Source organism: Littorina saxatilis, linkage group LG9, assembly GCF_037325665.1.
Source record: "Littorina saxatilis isolate snail1 linkage group LG9, US_GU_Lsax_2.0, whole genome shotgun sequence".
Classification (NCBI taxonomy): Eukaryota; Metazoa; Mollusca; class Gastropoda; order Littorinimorpha; family Littorinidae; genus Littorina; species Littorina saxatilis.
The window spans coordinates 9,537,538-9,555,908 of NC_090253.1; the positions used below are offsets into that span (position 1 = coordinate 9,537,538).

Consider the following 18,371-nt stretch of genomic DNA (forward strand, 5'->3'; position numbering starts at 1 on the left):
CTAAAGTGAAAATTTGAATATCAAGTCCCATGCCAAAAAATTAAACTGCAGGCAGTTTCCCAACCCTACCCCCTAACTTTCGCGGTCGCCATTTTACATTCCCCACTTTCATAGACATCAACACATTTCAGAGATGAAAACAAGCAAAGCTATCATATTGCACATACTGATAGCCAAGAGTATCAAAAATATGTTTACCAACATTCCATGACCTTGACCTTCACACAAGGTCACTGGCGAGTTCTGAAACGTTATAACGAATTCAGTATTTTGTAAAAGCACAAACAGAAAACGATGTAAAATTTGTACTAAAAGGGTTGTAAATTCTGTTTAAGATCCGGAAAATTGAAGATATGCGTTGTTTGAATGGAATTTAGCAAGATTGTCACAGTACAAAGACGTTTGTGATGTTGTATAAAGTCTTTTTATATGCATTTGTTGTTGCGCTATTGCAGTTTTTCATTTAAAGAAGTAAAAACAATGCCTCGGAGATATTGAAAATGCCTTATAATGTGATATGTTGTAGCCCACTCATTTCAAGAGCTGTGGTGAAAATGTGAACATCAAGTCCCATGCTAAAAAATAAAACTGTAGGCAGTTTCCCAACCCTACCCCCTAACTTTCGCGGTCACCATTTTACATTCCACACATTCATAGACATCAATATATTTCAGAGATGAAAGCAAGCAGAACTTTCATATTTCGCATACTTATACCCTACATACGATGTCAACAAAATGTTTACCAGCATTCCATGACCTTAACCTTTACACAAGGTCAAAGGTGAGTTCCGAGACTTTTAACCACTTCAGTATTTTGCAAAACACAAACAAAAAAGGATAAAAATCTTCACACAAGGTCACAGGCGAGTTCCGAAACTGTGTAACCAGTTCTGTATTTTGCACCCAAAAACACGAAATGAGAACGATTAAAAAAATCTCTACTTAAAGGATTGTGAATTCTGTTTAAAATACAGAAAATAGACAAAATGCTTTTTGTTTTAATGGAATGCAGCGAGAAATGTACAGTACACAAACGTTTGCAATGTTGTATACGCATTGTGTGTAGCGCTACGGCTGTTTTTATATTTTAAAAAGTAAAACATAATGCCTCCGAGATATTGAAAATGCCTTAAAGTATTATATGTTGTAGCCCACACATTTCTCGAGCTATGCTGAAAATGTGAACATCAAGTCTCATGCAATTTTGTTTTAAATTGCAGGCAGTTTCTCAACCCTACCCCCTAAATTTAGCCCTCGTCATTTTGCATTTCCCACATTCATAGTCATCAACACATTATAGAGATGACAACAGCAGAGCTTTCATATTCAACAGGTCACACAGTATGCCAATGTCAAACCTTGGATAACAGGAGAGATTAGAGACTTGTTGAAACAGAAAAGAGCAGCTTTTTCAAGTGGGGATAAGGATGATTTAAGGAACGTTCAGAAAGATTTGAAAAATGCCATTAGAAAGGGAAAAGATCAGTACAGGAAGAAACTAGAAGCAAGATTGGAGAGTAATGATGTTAAGGAAGTGTGGCAGGGGATGCAGAAAATAACTGGTTGTGCAAAGAAAAAGAAAGTGGATGGTGCTGGTACAGGTTCTGATTATGCTAATGAGCTCAACACATTTTATGCAAGGTTTGATGTCCATGATTTTAAGGATGAACAGGATGAGATTGTTAGTTCTGGAAATGTTTCTGATTCTGTTGTACAGGAGCCAGTCACACTGTCAGTTGATGATGTTTGTAAACAGCTGAAAAAGACCAAGGTAAACAAGTCAGCAGGACCTGACGGTGTCAAGCCTAAGGTATTGTCCATCTGTGCTGATCAGCTGTGTAGGATTTTCCACACCATGTTTTCCATGTCTTTGTCTTTGTGCAAAATTCCATCTGCTTGGAAAACTTCTTGTATTGTGCCAGTGCCGAAGAAGCCTAAGGTGTCATGTCTGAATGACTATAGGCCTGTAGCTCTCACTTCTCACATTATGAAAGTTTTTGAAAGACTGGTGTTGACTGTTTTGAAGGTCCAAGTCGCTGCTTTTCAAGATTCTTTGCAGTTTGCATACAGGGCCAAAGTAGGGGTTGATGATGCACTATTGTTTATGTTACATTCTGTGTACACACATCTGGAGAAGAGCTCTGCGTGTGTTAGAGTTATGTTTTTTTTAATTTTTCTTCTGCCTTTCAGCCTCACCTTCTGGCTCAGAAGTTACAAAACATGTCTTTGCATCATAGTACAGTGAAATGGATTCTGGATTATTTGGTAGATAGACCACAGTTTGTACGATGGAATGGTACTTTTACATCTGACATGATTAACACTTTCACCGGAGCACCACAAGGAACAGTTGTGTCACCTTTTTTGTTCACCCTGTATACATCTGATTTTAAAGTACAAGGAGAGTCATGTTATCTTCAGAAATTTTCTGACGACTCTGCCGTGGTTGGTTGTATTCTTGATGGTGATGAGAGCTTGTATAGAGAACGTATTGATGATTTTGTGTCTTGGTGTGATTCCAACATTTTAGTATTAAACGCAAGCAAGACGAAGGAAATGATTTTTGATTTTCGCAAAAAGAAAGACACTGTCCATCCTGTAGTCATCAAAGGTGATGCGATTGAGATAGTCAGCGAGTACAAGTATTTAGGTGTATATATATCCCATGACCTCCCTTCTTTGTCTCTGTTACTTCAGTATGGGTATAAATGTTGTATTTTTATAGCTCAATAAATACATCATGGACTCCAAAAAATATATGATAGTGCAGATTCCGATTTGGGCAAAGAACTACTTTCCTCCCGACCTTTGACCTCGCGCCGAACAATGTGACACATTTGTATGAAGTTCCAAAATCGTATCGCACGGCTTAGAAAACCATATCAGTTGCACGCAAACATGAATCTCGGAACTGATCTGATGTATGGGATGCAATAAACAAACGTTTCTTTCATTATGAAAGCAATGCAGGTCGAAAAAAACGAACATTCAGCTTACAAGATACACAGATGCTAGCGAACGATCGAACCTCTGTTTGCTATCCGTGTGTCGACAAGCATCGCTACCATAGGAATAATCCAAAAAAGAATATGCAACACAACAGAAAGAAAATGTGTTCCCTCAATACTGTTTCGAACGTTTTCTCCGTGTCCCTGTCTCACGGGGGATAACCGGTCAAAGGCCGAACAGAAGCCGAAGGCCGCTCATGACACGTGTGAAGGCAAGTTTTGTCTGTTTTCTAGGTATTGTTTGATTTATGTCGGGATTTAAGGTAAGCTACTGATTCAGCGATGACTAAATTTGTTTCTCGGTGCATAAAAAGTCAGGGAGCGATTGATATTTGCCCGTAAATAGCCTTCAAAGCTGAAAATGTCCGCGATCGAGCACCGGAAATGGCTGTTCGATGGGTTTTGCAAGTAGAAATGTGCTTTATTTCACCAAATCAGCTCGTATTTGGTGTGGGTACGGGATTCTAGAGGACGAAGGAGTCATAAGAGGTGCAAAGAAGTGCTATTTGGGAGAAGAATAAATCTTCCGAGACAGTAGACAAGAGAAGGTCATATTTGAGAGACGCGCGTAGCCCGATTGTCTTTCCGACAAGCGAATGATACAGCAGATTAATCATTCGTTTTGACCAGAAACCTAGTCTCTAGTTTTTATGAAAGAGTTTTTTAATTAAAACAATCACGAGAACTCTCTCTCGCTTAGCCTAATGGCTGTTCGATGGGTTTCGCAAGTAGAAATGTGCTTTATTTCACCAAATCAGCTCGTATTTGACATCGGTTTGGTATATATATATATATATATATATATATATATATATATATATATACTTTTAAAATGCCTTGGATCTGGGGACATCTGTAAGTGTGAGAGCGTGGTTCTGGGAACATTCTGTGGTTATGGGAACATTAGCATGTTCTCATATCCAAGGTAACTTCAAAATGTAATTTTCGTGTTCAGCTTGACCATTGAGGGGTTTTAACTCGTGTTCCCAAAAAACATTTGAGTTCTGACTGGGTTGTCCCCCTTCCCTTGCTACAGATCTCTGCATCGTCAAACAATCTCTTCTGAGCTTTTAGCATTATTGTGCTTACGACACTAAAAAAAACAAAAAAACATTATCTCTCTCTCTCTTTTTTTTTTAACATTGCTGTGTAAAATAAAACTGTAAAATAACTATTTTACAGGTTTATTTCACAAGTTTATCTTATATTTTCTGAACATTTGGAAATAATTGCTTTACCTCAGTGAAATATTTATTATTGTTTAGAGCGTAAGCGATAAGCGATCTGGGCCTTTTCAAGAAATCTGAACATGGTCGTTGCATGGGATTTTTTTTCCCTTTCGTACAATCAGGCACACCACTCGTACAGGTAAGCCTTAGATTTTATGTAGCGCACTTTATAAGAACAGTGTTATATCTATTTATTTGAGTTAGGCATTGAAGATTTGAGAGGACTTCTTCGCATCGAAGGAGTCTCTTCTGAGTGGGAATTCCGCTGTGAATTGATAGTTCTGGTCAATGGCTGTCTAATCGGCCCTCGAAGGCAATCACTGAAGTGAAGTGCACCGGGAGTGACTATTGCAACGACTGTCGTGTCCAGCGCAGTTAGCACCATTCATTGCTTCGACAGTCGTTGCAATAACGGCCCAAACGTTTCACCACGACAAAAATAGCAGACGATGGTCGTTGTGTACCTGATCTAAACTGGAAGTTCGGGTGTTGATCGACAACCCAAGCTTGGCTCCTTCCGAAAGCGATTTCTTAACAACCAATGACGCGTTGTGTTATAAAGTCTGTGACTGTGATGGTCGATTATCGATCGATCCAGTTAAAATCTCGAAAATAATTATTGAACTCAGCGCTATGCGCTTCGTTCAATAATAAATTTTCTCGATTTGCTCGATAAATCCCTTTGTGCACTGGGATGTCTCAATAACTTAAATAATAATAATAACAATAAGGGTTTTTATATGGCGCAAATCCTACCATAGCTCTAAATGCCTTAAAAAATTCAACGATTCAGAAGTCATGTACACGATGAGCTCTTGAAAAAATCAATTACTCTTCATTACAACAGAAATCGTGCATATACATTAGAATAATCTTCAAATTAACAAAAACACTACTCAGGTACAAAATTCACATTCAAATAAATAAATTTCTAACAAAAATCACAACATTCGTTATACATAATTATGAAACACCATCGCATGCACGCGCACACACACACACACACACACACACACACACACACACACACACACACACACACACACACACACACATATATATATATACATACATTCACACACACACATACATACACACATACACACTCACAGACACACACACACACACATACACACATACATACACACACACACACACACACACACATACAAACACACTGACAGTCACGCACACCCCCAACACCCGCTGATAAGTAATGGCAGGGTCTGTCTCAGTTTCTTAGAACCTATTATTCGAAACTTCAGCTCATATTCTAGAGGTTTCGGGTAAGGTATGCGGATCTCAAACGTGTTTAGGTCACCATATAAATCGCACCGTAGGCTATTTGACACCACACCGTTTTAATATGCAGTCACAGGACTCGCTTGAAGAAGCAGACCTTTCTTCGCAAAAAGGTGAACAAACTCGTACACAACAACACCAACCCACCCACCACCCCACCCACACCCAACACACACACACACACACACACACACACACACACACACACACACACACACACACACACACACACACACACACACACACACACACACACATACATACACACACACACACTTGACACACACATACACACACACACACACACACACATACACACACACACACACACACACACACACACACACACGTACACACCCCCTCCCCTCTTCCTCTCCCTCATCACACCCACACTAGTGTTTTTGCTGCAATACCCGGTAAAATACCACAGTTTACGGGTGCAGATATAGAATGTCAATGTTTCGATGGGAATGTCGCAATATCTGCTGACGAGACACTCAGACACGGTCAGGTTGACTTAGGATGAACTAAATATCGGGTAACACTGGTCGACTTTTTGGTTGCTTAATATTTTTCAGGCGACAATGTCCTGGCCTGTTTTACTTCGCTTTACGTACCACCACCTCCCCCCCACCCCCCTATCCCCTCCCCCGTCTTGTTGCCACACTAGAATAGTTGAGTTGAAAGGACCGATGACGGTACAGCCCCCGGGAATTCTAAGAACAAATGATTGAGGGGTGGGGGTGGTGGTGGCTGGCAGGGTATTTAACGTTGTTTTGTTGCGGGGTCATTTTCAGTTTCTGTCCCAGAGCGGGATGACCTGCTTGAAGAAAGAAAGACAGCTATCACATTTCAATCAAATCTAGAACGAGTTGCATCGGTTGCGTGTTTAAACAATACAGTTATTTGTCATCATTTCCACGAATTTTCATTCACAACGAGCTGGGAAACAAAAAAGACATTGTTCATAATTATGTGACAAATCTGTAAGGTGAATGGGTTTGACCTTGTAAATTGTCAACGTGAAATCCAATTATGCTGTTTGTGTTATATGTCGCGTCCCTCACGGCATTGGATTCGTGTTACCAAAGACAAAAACTATAAACATTAACTCTCAACTATCCAATTCATGTTGATATCTACCGCAACGACCCGTGGTCAATATGCAACAAAGCTGTGCAATCGGGTATGACACAACAAAAATCCTTAAAACACTCAAAAGAAAGGGTTTTGGCTCGGAGAGCATATCACATGCGGCTTCTGTTACATTTGTTTCAACCTCGGCCTTCAGCTACGGTCGTTAACAAATAATTACAAAACAGAAGACGATATGCTCCCCCTCAAACCGAAAAAAAAGCTGGTCTGACAAGTCACGAATCATTTTATGTTTCCAAACCATATTTGACTGTTGTTTGGGTGTTTTTTTCTCAACCATTTGTTTGCATTTTAAGTTTGTTGAAGATAAGCTGCTTGAAAGCCGCCAATTTGTGACATTCCTCTCTGGACAAAAAATAAATAAAAATGCATAACTTGCATGTCCGGGGGGCAGTTGTCCAGGGGGCAATTAGCCTGCTACCGTTCAAAATATCCTTAACTCTTGGTTATGATGAGAGCTGTAACATACAATTAAGGTATGCGTTCCCCCGAAATCGGCGTATGGCTGCATACATGGCGGGGTAAAAAAACAAACGGTCATACACGTAATATTCCACTCGTGCAAAAAACAAGAGTGTACGTGGGAGTTTCAGCCCACGAACGAAGAAGAAGAAGAAGAAGGTATGCGTGTCGTATTTTTGTGTTTTCCAAGTCATTAACTTTGAATCGATCGATTTCCCGCAATCTTACACGCAGAGCCACGAAAATCACAAGGTGCACAGCATAAGCTAGTTCACGTCTCTATTACACGAAGTGTGTTCTTCGATACACATCATATCAATACAACCGCTTTGAATGCAATATTCTGGTTTCTGACAGCAAAACACACACACACACACACACACACACACACACACACATACACACACACACGCACACAGACAGACACACAACACCCGTACGTACGTACATACACACACACACACACACACACACACACATACACACACACACATACATACATTCACACACACATACATACACACACATACACACTCACAGACACACACACACACACACACACACACACACACACACATACATACACACATACACACACACACACACAAACACACATACAAACACACTGACACGCACACCCCCAACACCCGCTGATAAGTAATGGCAGGGTCTGTCTCAGTTTCTTAGAACCTGTATTCGAAACTTCAGCTCATATTCTAGAGATTTCGGGTAAGGTATGGGGATCTCAAACGTGTTAGGTCACCATATAAATCGCACCCTATTTGACACCTCACCGACTAAAGAAATATGCAGTCACAGGACTCGCTTGAAGAAGCAGACCTTTCTTCGCAAAAAGGTGAACAAACTCGTACACAACAACACCATCCCACCCACCACCCCAACACACACACACACACACACACACAGACACACACACACACACACACACACACACACACACACACACACACACACACACACACACACACGTACACCCCCCTGCCCTCTCCCCCCCTCATCACACCCACACTAGTGGTTTTGCTGCAATACCCGGTAAAATACCACAGTTTACGGGTGCAGATATAGAATGTCAATGTTTCGATGGGAATGTCGGATGAACTAATTATCGGGTAACACTGGTCGACTTTTTGGTTTTTGATTTTTCAGGCGACAATGTCCTGGCCTGTTTTACTTCGCTTTACGTACCACCACCCCCCCCTTCCTCCCACCCCCCTATCCCCTCCCCCGTCTTGTTGCCACACTAGAATAGTTGAGTTGAAAGGGCCGATGACGGTAGGCTACAGCCCCCGGGAATTCTAAGAACAAATGATTGAGGGGTGGGGGTGGTGGTGGCTGGCAGGGTATTTAACGTTGTTTTGTAGCGGGGTCATTTTCAGTTTCTGTCCCAGAGCGGGATGACCTACTTGAAGAAAGAAAGACAGCTATCACATTTCAATCAAATCTAGAACGAGTTGCATCGGTTGCGTGCTTAAACAATCAAGTTATTTGTCATCATTTCCACGAATTTTCATTCATAACGAGCTGGGAAACAAAAAAGACATTGTTCATATGTGGCAAATCTGTGAGGTGAATGGGTTTGACCTTGTGGATTGTCAACGTGAAATCCAATTATGCTGTTTGTGTTATATGTCGCGTCCCTCACGGCATTGGATTCGTGTTACCAAAGACAAAAATTATAAACATTAACTCTCAAATATCCAATTCATGTTGATATCTACCGCAACGACCCGTGGTCAATATACAACAAAGCTGTGCAATCGGATATGACACAACAAAAATCTTTAAAACACTCAAAAGAAAGGGTTTTGGCTCGGGGAGCATATCACGTACGGCTTCTGTTACATCTTGATCAACCTCGGCCTTCAGCTGCGATCGTTAAAAAATGAAACAGAATACGATATGCTCCCCCTCGAACCGACAAAATAGATAGTCTGACAAGTCACAAAACATGTTTCCAAACCATAAGTTTATAAGTTTGTTGAAGATAAGCTGCTTGAAGGCAGCCAATTTGTGACATTCCTCTATTGACAAAAACCAAACCAAGCAAAACAAAAATTGCATAACATGCATGATACACCTCCATTAAGCCTTGGTTGTGATGAGAGCTGTAGCATGCAGGTTATGCGTGTCGTAGACTTGTGTTTTCCAAGTGATTAACTTTGAATTGATCGATTTCCGTCTTATATGCGGAGCCACGAAAATCACAAGGTGCACTAAACATAAGCTAGTCCACGTCTCTGTTACACGAAGTGTGTGCTTTTTGTTACATTGTCCAAAATTTAGAGAACATAGAACCATTTTATTCAATAGTCTGCCAAAGCACGTTCTGGACTGCAAAACACTCTTGTTTGGAAATACTCATTTAACTATATTTTTGAACACGAAAATATTTTCTGATCGCTTCGGCTCATATTATATTAACAGTGACTGCAATTGATGTAGCAAAGCATTCTCTCTCTCTCTCTCTCTCTCTCTTATGCGAGACTTGGCTGTAAGCAATACACAAAGCAGATATAACGGGAGCGTTGTTTCTGGACTTTATTGACCTAGTAGATCACTACTGAAGAAATTAAAGTGCTATTTAAAAGACGACTCCGCCTGTGCCTTTTTTGAATCGTATCTTTCAAAACGGAAACAGTATGTGTCCATTAACTGTAAAACTTCGTCAAACGAGTTTGTCAGGAGTGGTGTCCCTCAAGGGTCTGTATTAGGACCTATCTTGTTCTGTATTTATATAAATGACTTACCCCTTCATGTGTCCGATGAAAAAGTTAGATGTGAGTTCTTCGCGGATGACTTCTGTTCACACCAGTCAAACATCTTTGGAATCCGTCAACTCTTCTCTTCAAACAAGTGTGGATGAAATCACTGAGTGGTGCGTTTCTAATGCAATGATCATTCATCCGATTAAAACAAAGAGTATGGTGATAACCACGAGACAAAAACACCAGTTAAGTCCTTTACTACTACAACTGTCAGTTGGCTCAACTCAAGTGCAGCAAGTTAGGGAACATAGAATATTAGGTGTTACCATTGATCAAGAGTTGAAATGGCAAACTCATTTGAGTAATATTTGCAAAGTAGTATCATTCGTGAATGAAATGTCTTGTTCGATTGTTATTTTGTTGAACATTTTGTACTAGTGTTAACGGATGTGTAGCTGATTTGAGCAACTTAATTCTCAAAATGAAAGGTTTAACTATGTCAATGTAATTTTGTAATTTTTTAGTTTTCCTTATATAATTCCTTAAATGCACATTGTGTTGCAATCCATACAATGTAATTCTGTATCTTATCTGATTGAAGTTTTATTTTTTATGTCCGTCTGTCTTTATGTGTTGTATAAAGGACAGGTTGGAAGAATAGGCTTTGCCTAAAACCTTTATCCTTTTGTAATAAAGTTCTGAGTCTGAGTCTGAGTCTGAGTCTCTCTCTCTCTCTCTCTCTCTCTTGATTTGTATAAAAAAAAGAGGAATATTTTGAAAGAAAAGGGTTGAAGTTATCACTTGTTCGCCATGTCTTGTTATCAGAATGTGTATTGATTATTAGTTTTAGAACGTGTCCATAAGCAGTCTGCTTGTTAACGTTCTTAATGTTGTTTCTGTTTATAACGTGTATACAAGAAAATTAATAAAAACACGCTTAAACCAAGTGTGTGCTTGGATGCACATCATATCAACAAAACTGCTTTGAATGCAAGGTTTGGGTTTCTGACAGCAAAATTGTGACCTTGCACCACGGAATGAGTCGCATGTCACCTTTGCATGATTGTATATTTAAACATTTTCTTAAAGAGATTGTTATGCTCTATCCAGTTGTGAAAACCGTTTTAAAAAAAGACCGAACACTTCTTGAGTTATAAGCCTGTAACTAAGGTTTATGCCTAGCGCAGAACCGCGCAAGGTGACATCCGACTCATTCCTGTTTTGGAGAGTCACAATTGTTCAAGGAGTCTTTGAATACGGGCACTGTGAGTTATATATCTTCAATGATGACTTTAACGCAGCACACAGAGGAATGTATTGGGTACATGTTAGACACCAACTTTATGCACATCATGCAGTTTGGGAAGCTGTTTAAGTGATAGTTCTAGACCTCCTGTTTTTATTTGCGTTATGCGGACCGTACCTGTTATGCTGTCTGTGGGACAAGGGAAGTAATCAAGATCCTACACAGTTAACATGCACACAGTTATTGACCACACAAATATTGCCGTTTCTGGCCACTCACGTGACATTTACTCATTCAGTAACTGATTTAATCATAGTATTTTACAGAATCCTCTCAAATTAGGATTTGGACATAAAACGCAATGCAATTATTTACACTTCTTTTTTTCTGTTGGAAAATTATTTTACAACTGTATTTTCAGGATATGTACAAACATTTTTTTTTGGGGGGGGGGCTCTATGCGCCCCGATTAAAACTCGATCAGAACCGCAAAAAAACTTAACATACAAAGAAGACAGTTTTAAGGAAACACTTAGTAGATATAAAAAGCCAAATGCCACAGCCGCCGGCTACTCAACTACGATCAGGGCGAAAGGGAAGTAAGACCAAGGCAACTGTGGACTAAAGCATGAGTCTCGGTTCCAGACCAAGCAAAACAGTACAGCACCGAAGCTCAAACTTCTTCTTCTTCGGCGTTCCAGGATTTTTTGGCCTCAGGTCAGACTTCAAGTTTTGTAGCTTGAATAAAGCTGGTGGTCAGGATCAGGGAGTCTTTGGTGCCCCAGAGTTGCTCCTGCAGTGTGGCACCTTGGGGCCAGTGATCTGTTCTGGCTTCCTGGTGGAGCGGGCAGGTCTGCAGGATGTGCTCCGGGGTCTGTGGGCCTGTTTCGCACGGGCAGTTCGGTGTGTGCGACAGACCAAGGCGGTGCATGTGGGCACGCAGTCGACAGTGTCCAGTCCGTAGGCGGAAGAGGATGGTCTGCTGATGGCGCTGTAGGTTGGGCATCTGATCTTCAGATGGAAGGCTGTGTTGGGCATTCCAGGTGGTCTGGTAGTGTCTTTTCACCAGGGTTTTGGCTTCACTGTAAGAGACTGTTGATCTTGTCTGCTCCAGATGGCTGCCAGTCTTGGCCAGTCTGTCCGCTTCCTCGTTCCCTGAGAGGCCACAGTGAGCAGGGATCCACTGGACAGCGACGTTTGTGCTCTGGGAGAGAGTACAGAGAAGACGCTGGGTGTCTCGTTTCAGCTGCTCTTTGGGCGACTGCAGGCATTGGACGGCGGATCTGCAGTCGGTCAGGAAGACGGCGTGAGAGAGTGGGTGTTCGCTGACCAGGCTAACTGCTTCTCTGTGAGCGGTGAGTTCTGCCCGGTAGTTGGATGACAGCTCTCCGGCAGGCAGGGATCTTGAAAGGGTGTGTCCGTCTGGGTAGCGCACCAGGATCCCGCTTCCTCCGTTTTTGATGGCACCATCTGAGGACCCGTCAGTGTAGATGTGAGTCCATACTGAGGCATTGTAGTCTTGGTGCATCATCTCCAGCGTGAGGTTCTTGAGGATTCCGTCCTGCTGCTCTCACTTGCTGGTCACTCCTGGCATGTCAGTAACAAAGAGCACCTTGCTGAGCTGGCTGTTCCACTCTTCAGCGTCTTGGAGGGGCTCTTGTTCTTCAGGGGTGCGTGGTAGGAAGCTGGTTTGAGTTCTCTCTAGCTGCTTGGCCAGATGGTTGAAACTGCTTCTTTTCAGCCTGTTCTTCGTCATCTGTTGGGTGTGCTGGTGTGCTGGGTGAGAGGGGAGTCGTTGCAGCTTCTCGTATTGCACGATGACCTTCTCTTCTCGTCGGTGGTCCAGGGAAGGGAGTCTGGTGGTGGCTTCAAGGGCGTGTATGGGCGTAGTTTTCAGTCCCCCTGTCACGGTGTGTCAACTGATTCCGTTCATCCACCGGATGTTTCCGTTCATCCGCAGGATGTGTCCGTTCATACAGCCCCATTTTTGTCACTTGCTTCGGGAAAAACGTTGTAGTAAGTCGTGTGGGCAGCGCGCTTGTGTGATATTGAAAGAATAAGGTAGCGAAATGGTTGGGCTATGTGTACGATAAGTACCAAGGTGCTAGTGAATCCTAATAATAACACACGCGGGCCGAACGTGGCAAAATTGCCTGATTTTTTAACATTTTCTTGTTTTTCTCGCTCTGTTATCGAATCTGACCCCTGATTTGCACATGATCACCAAAACCATTGCCTGTTACGACATTTCGCTTGAACAGAAGTTTATAGAAACCCATGGCTTTTGTACAATCACTTGTCTTTTGAAAACATACAGATTCCGTTCATACTCCATGTTTCCGTTCGTGCAAAAGTGCATGTTTCCCATCGTACGAAAAGCGTTTCCGTTCATACACATTCGTTAGATCAGAGTGAAACAGGCCCCCACTACAAGTTCTGTGTATTCCAATCGTTTTCAAATAGCACAAAGTACGAATGCGTGTGATATTAGACCTATGTGAACCATAAGATGAATTGAATTTGCAAAAAACAGTTTTGTGTCCGTTCGTACTGATTTTGACGGGAAAATGTGTCTGTTCGTACCACTTTCATCAAATTGTTTCCCTTCGTACGCTTTTCATGACGTTTGTGATTTTTGGTAGAAAGCTTGTGCAATTAGCATTTTAATACCCCTAATTCGACTTATGTATAACCCATAATGCATGTTGTTCATGAGTGCAACAACACGCGACTGTGGCTTTTCTGGTGCAATACCATCCCTGTTTAAAATCTTACTGAAGAGCAAACATTTTGATAAGTGTGTCTTCTTCCAGTTTCCTTACACAATGTCATTTCAAAGATCTAAACTTATGTGAAACCTGTTCAAAATATGCTTTCTGCAAGCTAAACCTAGACATTACCCGCTATTACGAGCTAGTCGTGTGACAGAGAGTTTTCTTGCACACGAGACTGTAGATGTTTCACGACGGCTTTAGCCGGAGTGAAACAGCAGCAGTCGAGTGTGCAAGAACACTCTCTGTCACACGACTAGCTCGTAATGGCGATTATGTCTCACAGCTTCAACAGAGGAGAGAACAAACACGTTTTGCGTACTCACGCTTGATAAACCTAAACACAGGAGCAGCCATTGTGGAGAGATCTACTTTTTGACGAAAGTGAACGAACAACTATGAATGACGTCTCGGTATATGTGAATGACGTCACAGTCATCGTCACAGTCTGTATCTTTTGAAGCATTCCATTCTTCATGACGTCTTTCTGTGTCTGCATCCGCGAAATGTTTGTTCTTTCTGGGGTCTTTGTCATCTATGTTCAGAACTCTGTCCTTCTAGTTTCAGACTAACAGGCCTCCTGAGCGAGCCACTTTCCAAGGGAAGCTAAACTCGCGTATGGAAACAGTACTGTAGTCTGGGATGCCGTTTTCAGTATTCTCAGCGTTGAAGAATTTGTAAAGAGAAGACACGACAACAGCAGGAGAAATAAAAGTCGTGTGTGCATTTTGGGGCTTTTGGAGGGACGATTTCGAGTTTGAATCCGTTCTTGCACATGCTCCAAAGCGTGTAACATACAATCTTGCACACGTTTGCTTTAGTAGTGGCAAAGAAGGAAAGCGTGTGACATTCACTCTTTTAGCATTTTCAGATTTTTAATGACCAAACTTTTTTTTTATCATTTTTTAAGCTTTGAAGCTGAAATGCAATCCCATAGTACGGGGGTTGCCTGGCTAAAGTTTTGAAATCAATTTGATACAAAAATGAGGGTGTGACAGTGCGGCCTCAACTTTTACAAAAAGTCGGATATGACGTCATCAAAGACATTTATAAAACAAGTCGCGTAAGGCGAAAATACATTTAGTCAAGCTGTCAGAATGAAACTGAAGGCAATGCAATTTTTCAGCAAGACCGTATACTCGTAGCATCGTCAGTCCACCGCTCATGACAAAGGCAGTGAAATTGACAAGAAGAGCGGGGTAGTAGTAGCGCTGAGAAGGATAGCACGCTTTTCTGTACCATCTTCGTTTGAACTTTCTGAGCGTGTTTTTAATCCAAACATATCATATCTATTTTTGGAATCAGGAACCGACAAGGAATAAGATGAAAGTGTTTTTAATTTGATTTCGACAATTTAATTTTGATAATAATTTGTATATTTTTAATTTTCAGAGCTTGTTTTTAATCCAAATATAACATATTTATATGTTTTTAGAATGAGAAAATGATGAGGAATAAGATAAACGTAAATTTAGATCGTTTTATAAATTTTTTTTTTTTTACAATTTTCAGATTTTTAACGACCTAAGTCATTAACTAATTTTTAAGCCACCAATCTGAAATGCAGAAGATTGCTTGGCCAAATTTTCAATCAATTTGATTGAAAAATGAGAGTGTGACAGTGCCGCCTCAACTTTTACAAAAAGCCGGATATGACGTCATCAAAAATATTTCTCGAAAAAAAGAAAAAAACCGTCTGGGGATATCTTTCCTAGGAACTCTCATGTAAAATGTCATAAAGATCGGTCCAGTAGTTTCGCTCTACACGCACGCACGCACGCACACACACACACACACACACACACACACACACACACTCACACACACACACGCACACTGATACACACACACATACACACGCACGCACACACACACACACACACACATAAACCACGATCCTCGTTTCGATTCCCCATTTATGTTCAAACATTAAGTCGTAAAAAGGACTGATAGAGCCTGGATAATGTTTTTTCTTGATTTGTCTAAATTCTGCTCATGATTATCACAGGTGAAGCAAATGGCATGATAGGAGTAACATACAAATGTACATGTTACTTAGTTCAGTCTTAGTTGCAGTGCTGCAAAGCAAGCACAACTGCACAAATCAATCTTCGTTCTTATCAAAACACACAGAAAGCTCCGTCACTGAACACATTACTGAAAAGGGTACGAAGGGAAACAATTTGATGAAAGTGGTACGAACGGACACATTTTCCCGTCAAAATCAGTACGAACGGACACAAAACTGTTTTTTGCAAATTCAATTCGTCTTATGGTTCACATAGGTCCAATATCACACGCATTCGTACTTTGTGCTATTTGAAAACGATTGGAATACACAGAACTTGTAGTGGGGGCCTGTTTCACTCTGATCTAACGAATGTGTATGAACGGAAACGCTTTTCGTACGAAGGGAAACATGCACTTTTGTACGAACGGAAACATGGGGTATGAACGGAATCTGTATGTTTTCAAAAGACAAGTGATTGTACAAAAGCCATGGGTTTCTATAAACTTCTGTTCAAGCGAAATGTCGTAACAGGCAATGGTTTTGGTGATCATGTGCAAATCAAGGGTCAGATTCGATAACAGAGCGAGAAAAACAAGAAAATGTTAAAAAATCAGGCAATTTTGCCACGTTCGGCCCGCGTGTGTTATTATTAGGATTCACTAGCACCTTGGTACTTATCGTACACATAGCCCAACCATTTCGCTACCTTATTCTTTCAATATCACACAAGCGCGCTGCCCACACGACTTACCACAACGTTTTTCCCGAAGCAAGTGACGAAAATAGGGCTGTATGAACGGACACATTCTGCGGATGAACGGAAACATCCGGTGGATGAACGGAATCAGTTGACACACCGTGCCTGTGATGATGCGCATGCTTGCGTTCTGCACTTTGTTGAGCCGGCTGGTGTTGCTCTTCGCAGCTGTGGCCCAGGCTGCTGCTCCATACTCCATCACAGGGCGGACGTGTCCCGTATACACCTGCCTGAGGATGTTGCTGCTGGCTCCCCACTTTGTGCCAGCCAGTTTCTTCATGATGGAGAGTTTTCTCGTAGCCCTCTTCTCCGCCTCTTTGATGTGTGGGTTCCAGGTGAGTTTTTTGTCTAGCTTGATACCTAGGTAGGTAGGGGTGTCTTCCTGTGGTATTGCCTGGTTGTTGATGGTCAGTTGGAGCTGAGGGTCTCTTTGGAATTGGAGAGGGAGAAGCAGGTGGCTACGGTCTTGAGGCTGTTCACGGTGACACACCAGTCTGTCGCCCACTTAGAGGTGATGTTGAGGGCCTCCTGCATCCGGACTTTGGCGGTTGCGGTGGACTCGGCAGCGCTCCACATCGCAAAGTCATCAGCGTGTAGGGCTCTGGAGATGTGTCTGGACAGGCTGTTGGTGATGTCGTTGATGAAGACGACGAAGAGGGTGGGGGATATTACTCCTCCCTGGGGGACTCCTACCCTGATCTTCACAGCGTAGCTTAGGTTGCCGTCAAGCTTGACTCTCGCGGTTCTGTGGCACAGGAAGCTCTTGATCCAGTTGAACATTCGTCCAGCGATTTCTGCCGTCAATAGCTTCAGGAGGAGGCCTTCCTTCCACACCTTGTCGAAGGCCTTGGAGAGGTCAATGAAGGTGGCAATGACTTTCTTCTTCTTCTGGAAGGCATTCTCTATTGATTGGGTGAGGTAGATCAGCTGGTCTTCAGTACTCCTGTTCTTCCTGAAGGCGGACTGTTCATTGGTGATCAGGTTGTTGGTTTCCATGTGCCACATCAGCCTCTTGTTGATCATGCGCTCGAGGGTCTTGCTGAGGCAGCTGAGTAGACTGATCGGTCTGTAGCTTGTCTTTTGCTTGCGGTTCTTGTCCTTCTTCAGGATGGGTATGATGGTGGCCTCTTTCCATGCTGAGGGGAAGACGCCGGATCTCCACGACTGGTTCAAGAGCTCAAGGAGCTTAGTTCTGGCAGCAGGCCCGAGGTGCTTGATCATCTCGTTGCAGACTCCATCCTTTCCGGGCGCTTTCTTGCACTTGAGTCTTTTGATCGCATCGACGAGCTCTGCCATGGTAAGATCTGAGATCATTGGTGGGGCTGCGTTTCTCTGCTGTCGGAGTCTGGTTTCAAGTTGTTCTGCAACTTCCTTCTTTCTTTGGGGTGGGACTCTGATGGTGCTCTCGGTCTCAAAGACGTCGGCAAGGAGGTTTGCTGCTCTTTTTCCAGTGTGGAAGGTTCCGCTGTCTTCTAGTACTGTAGGTCCCCGCGTAGCCATGCTGTCTTCGTTTAGAATTTTGGTGAGACGCCAGAGTTTCCCTGTGTCTGAATCGAGGCCAATAGTGGAGGTGATTTCCTGCCAGCTTTGTTGCAGTTCTTGTGTCTTGGTCTTGTTGAAATCCTCCTTCAGTTGGTTGTGCATGGTCGTTGTTTCTGCGGATGGGGACTGCTCCATGCTTTATCTGGCTTCTGAGAGTCGC

The 18,371-nt window shown here is 42.2% G+C and overlaps 2 protein-coding genes across 2 annotated transcripts; both read right to left on the reverse strand.

The window, feature by feature from the left end:
• Positions 1-11,339: 11,339 nt before the first annotated feature.
• On the reverse strand, positions 11,340-12,658 carry LOC138977082 (ribonuclease HI-like). Its single transcript, XM_070349990.1, has 2 exons — positions 12,049-12,658; positions 11,340-11,347 (listed from the first exon to the last, which is right to left on the reverse strand). Exons 1-2 carry the CDS (start codon positions 12,656-12,658, stop codon positions 11,340-11,342), a joined length of 618 nt encoding a protein of 205 aa, XP_070206091.1.
• A 42-nt stretch (positions 12,659-12,700) lies between these two features.
• On the reverse strand, positions 12,701-16,949 carry LOC138977083 (uncharacterized). Its single transcript, XM_070349992.1, has 2 exons — positions 16,775-16,949; positions 12,701-13,032 (listed from the first exon to the last, which is right to left on the reverse strand). The coding sequence occupies exons 1-2, from the start codon at positions 16,947-16,949 to the stop codon at positions 12,701-12,703; spliced, it is 507 nt and encodes a 168-aa protein (XP_070206093.1).
• Between the last annotated feature and the right edge of the window lie 1,422 nt (positions 16,950-18,371).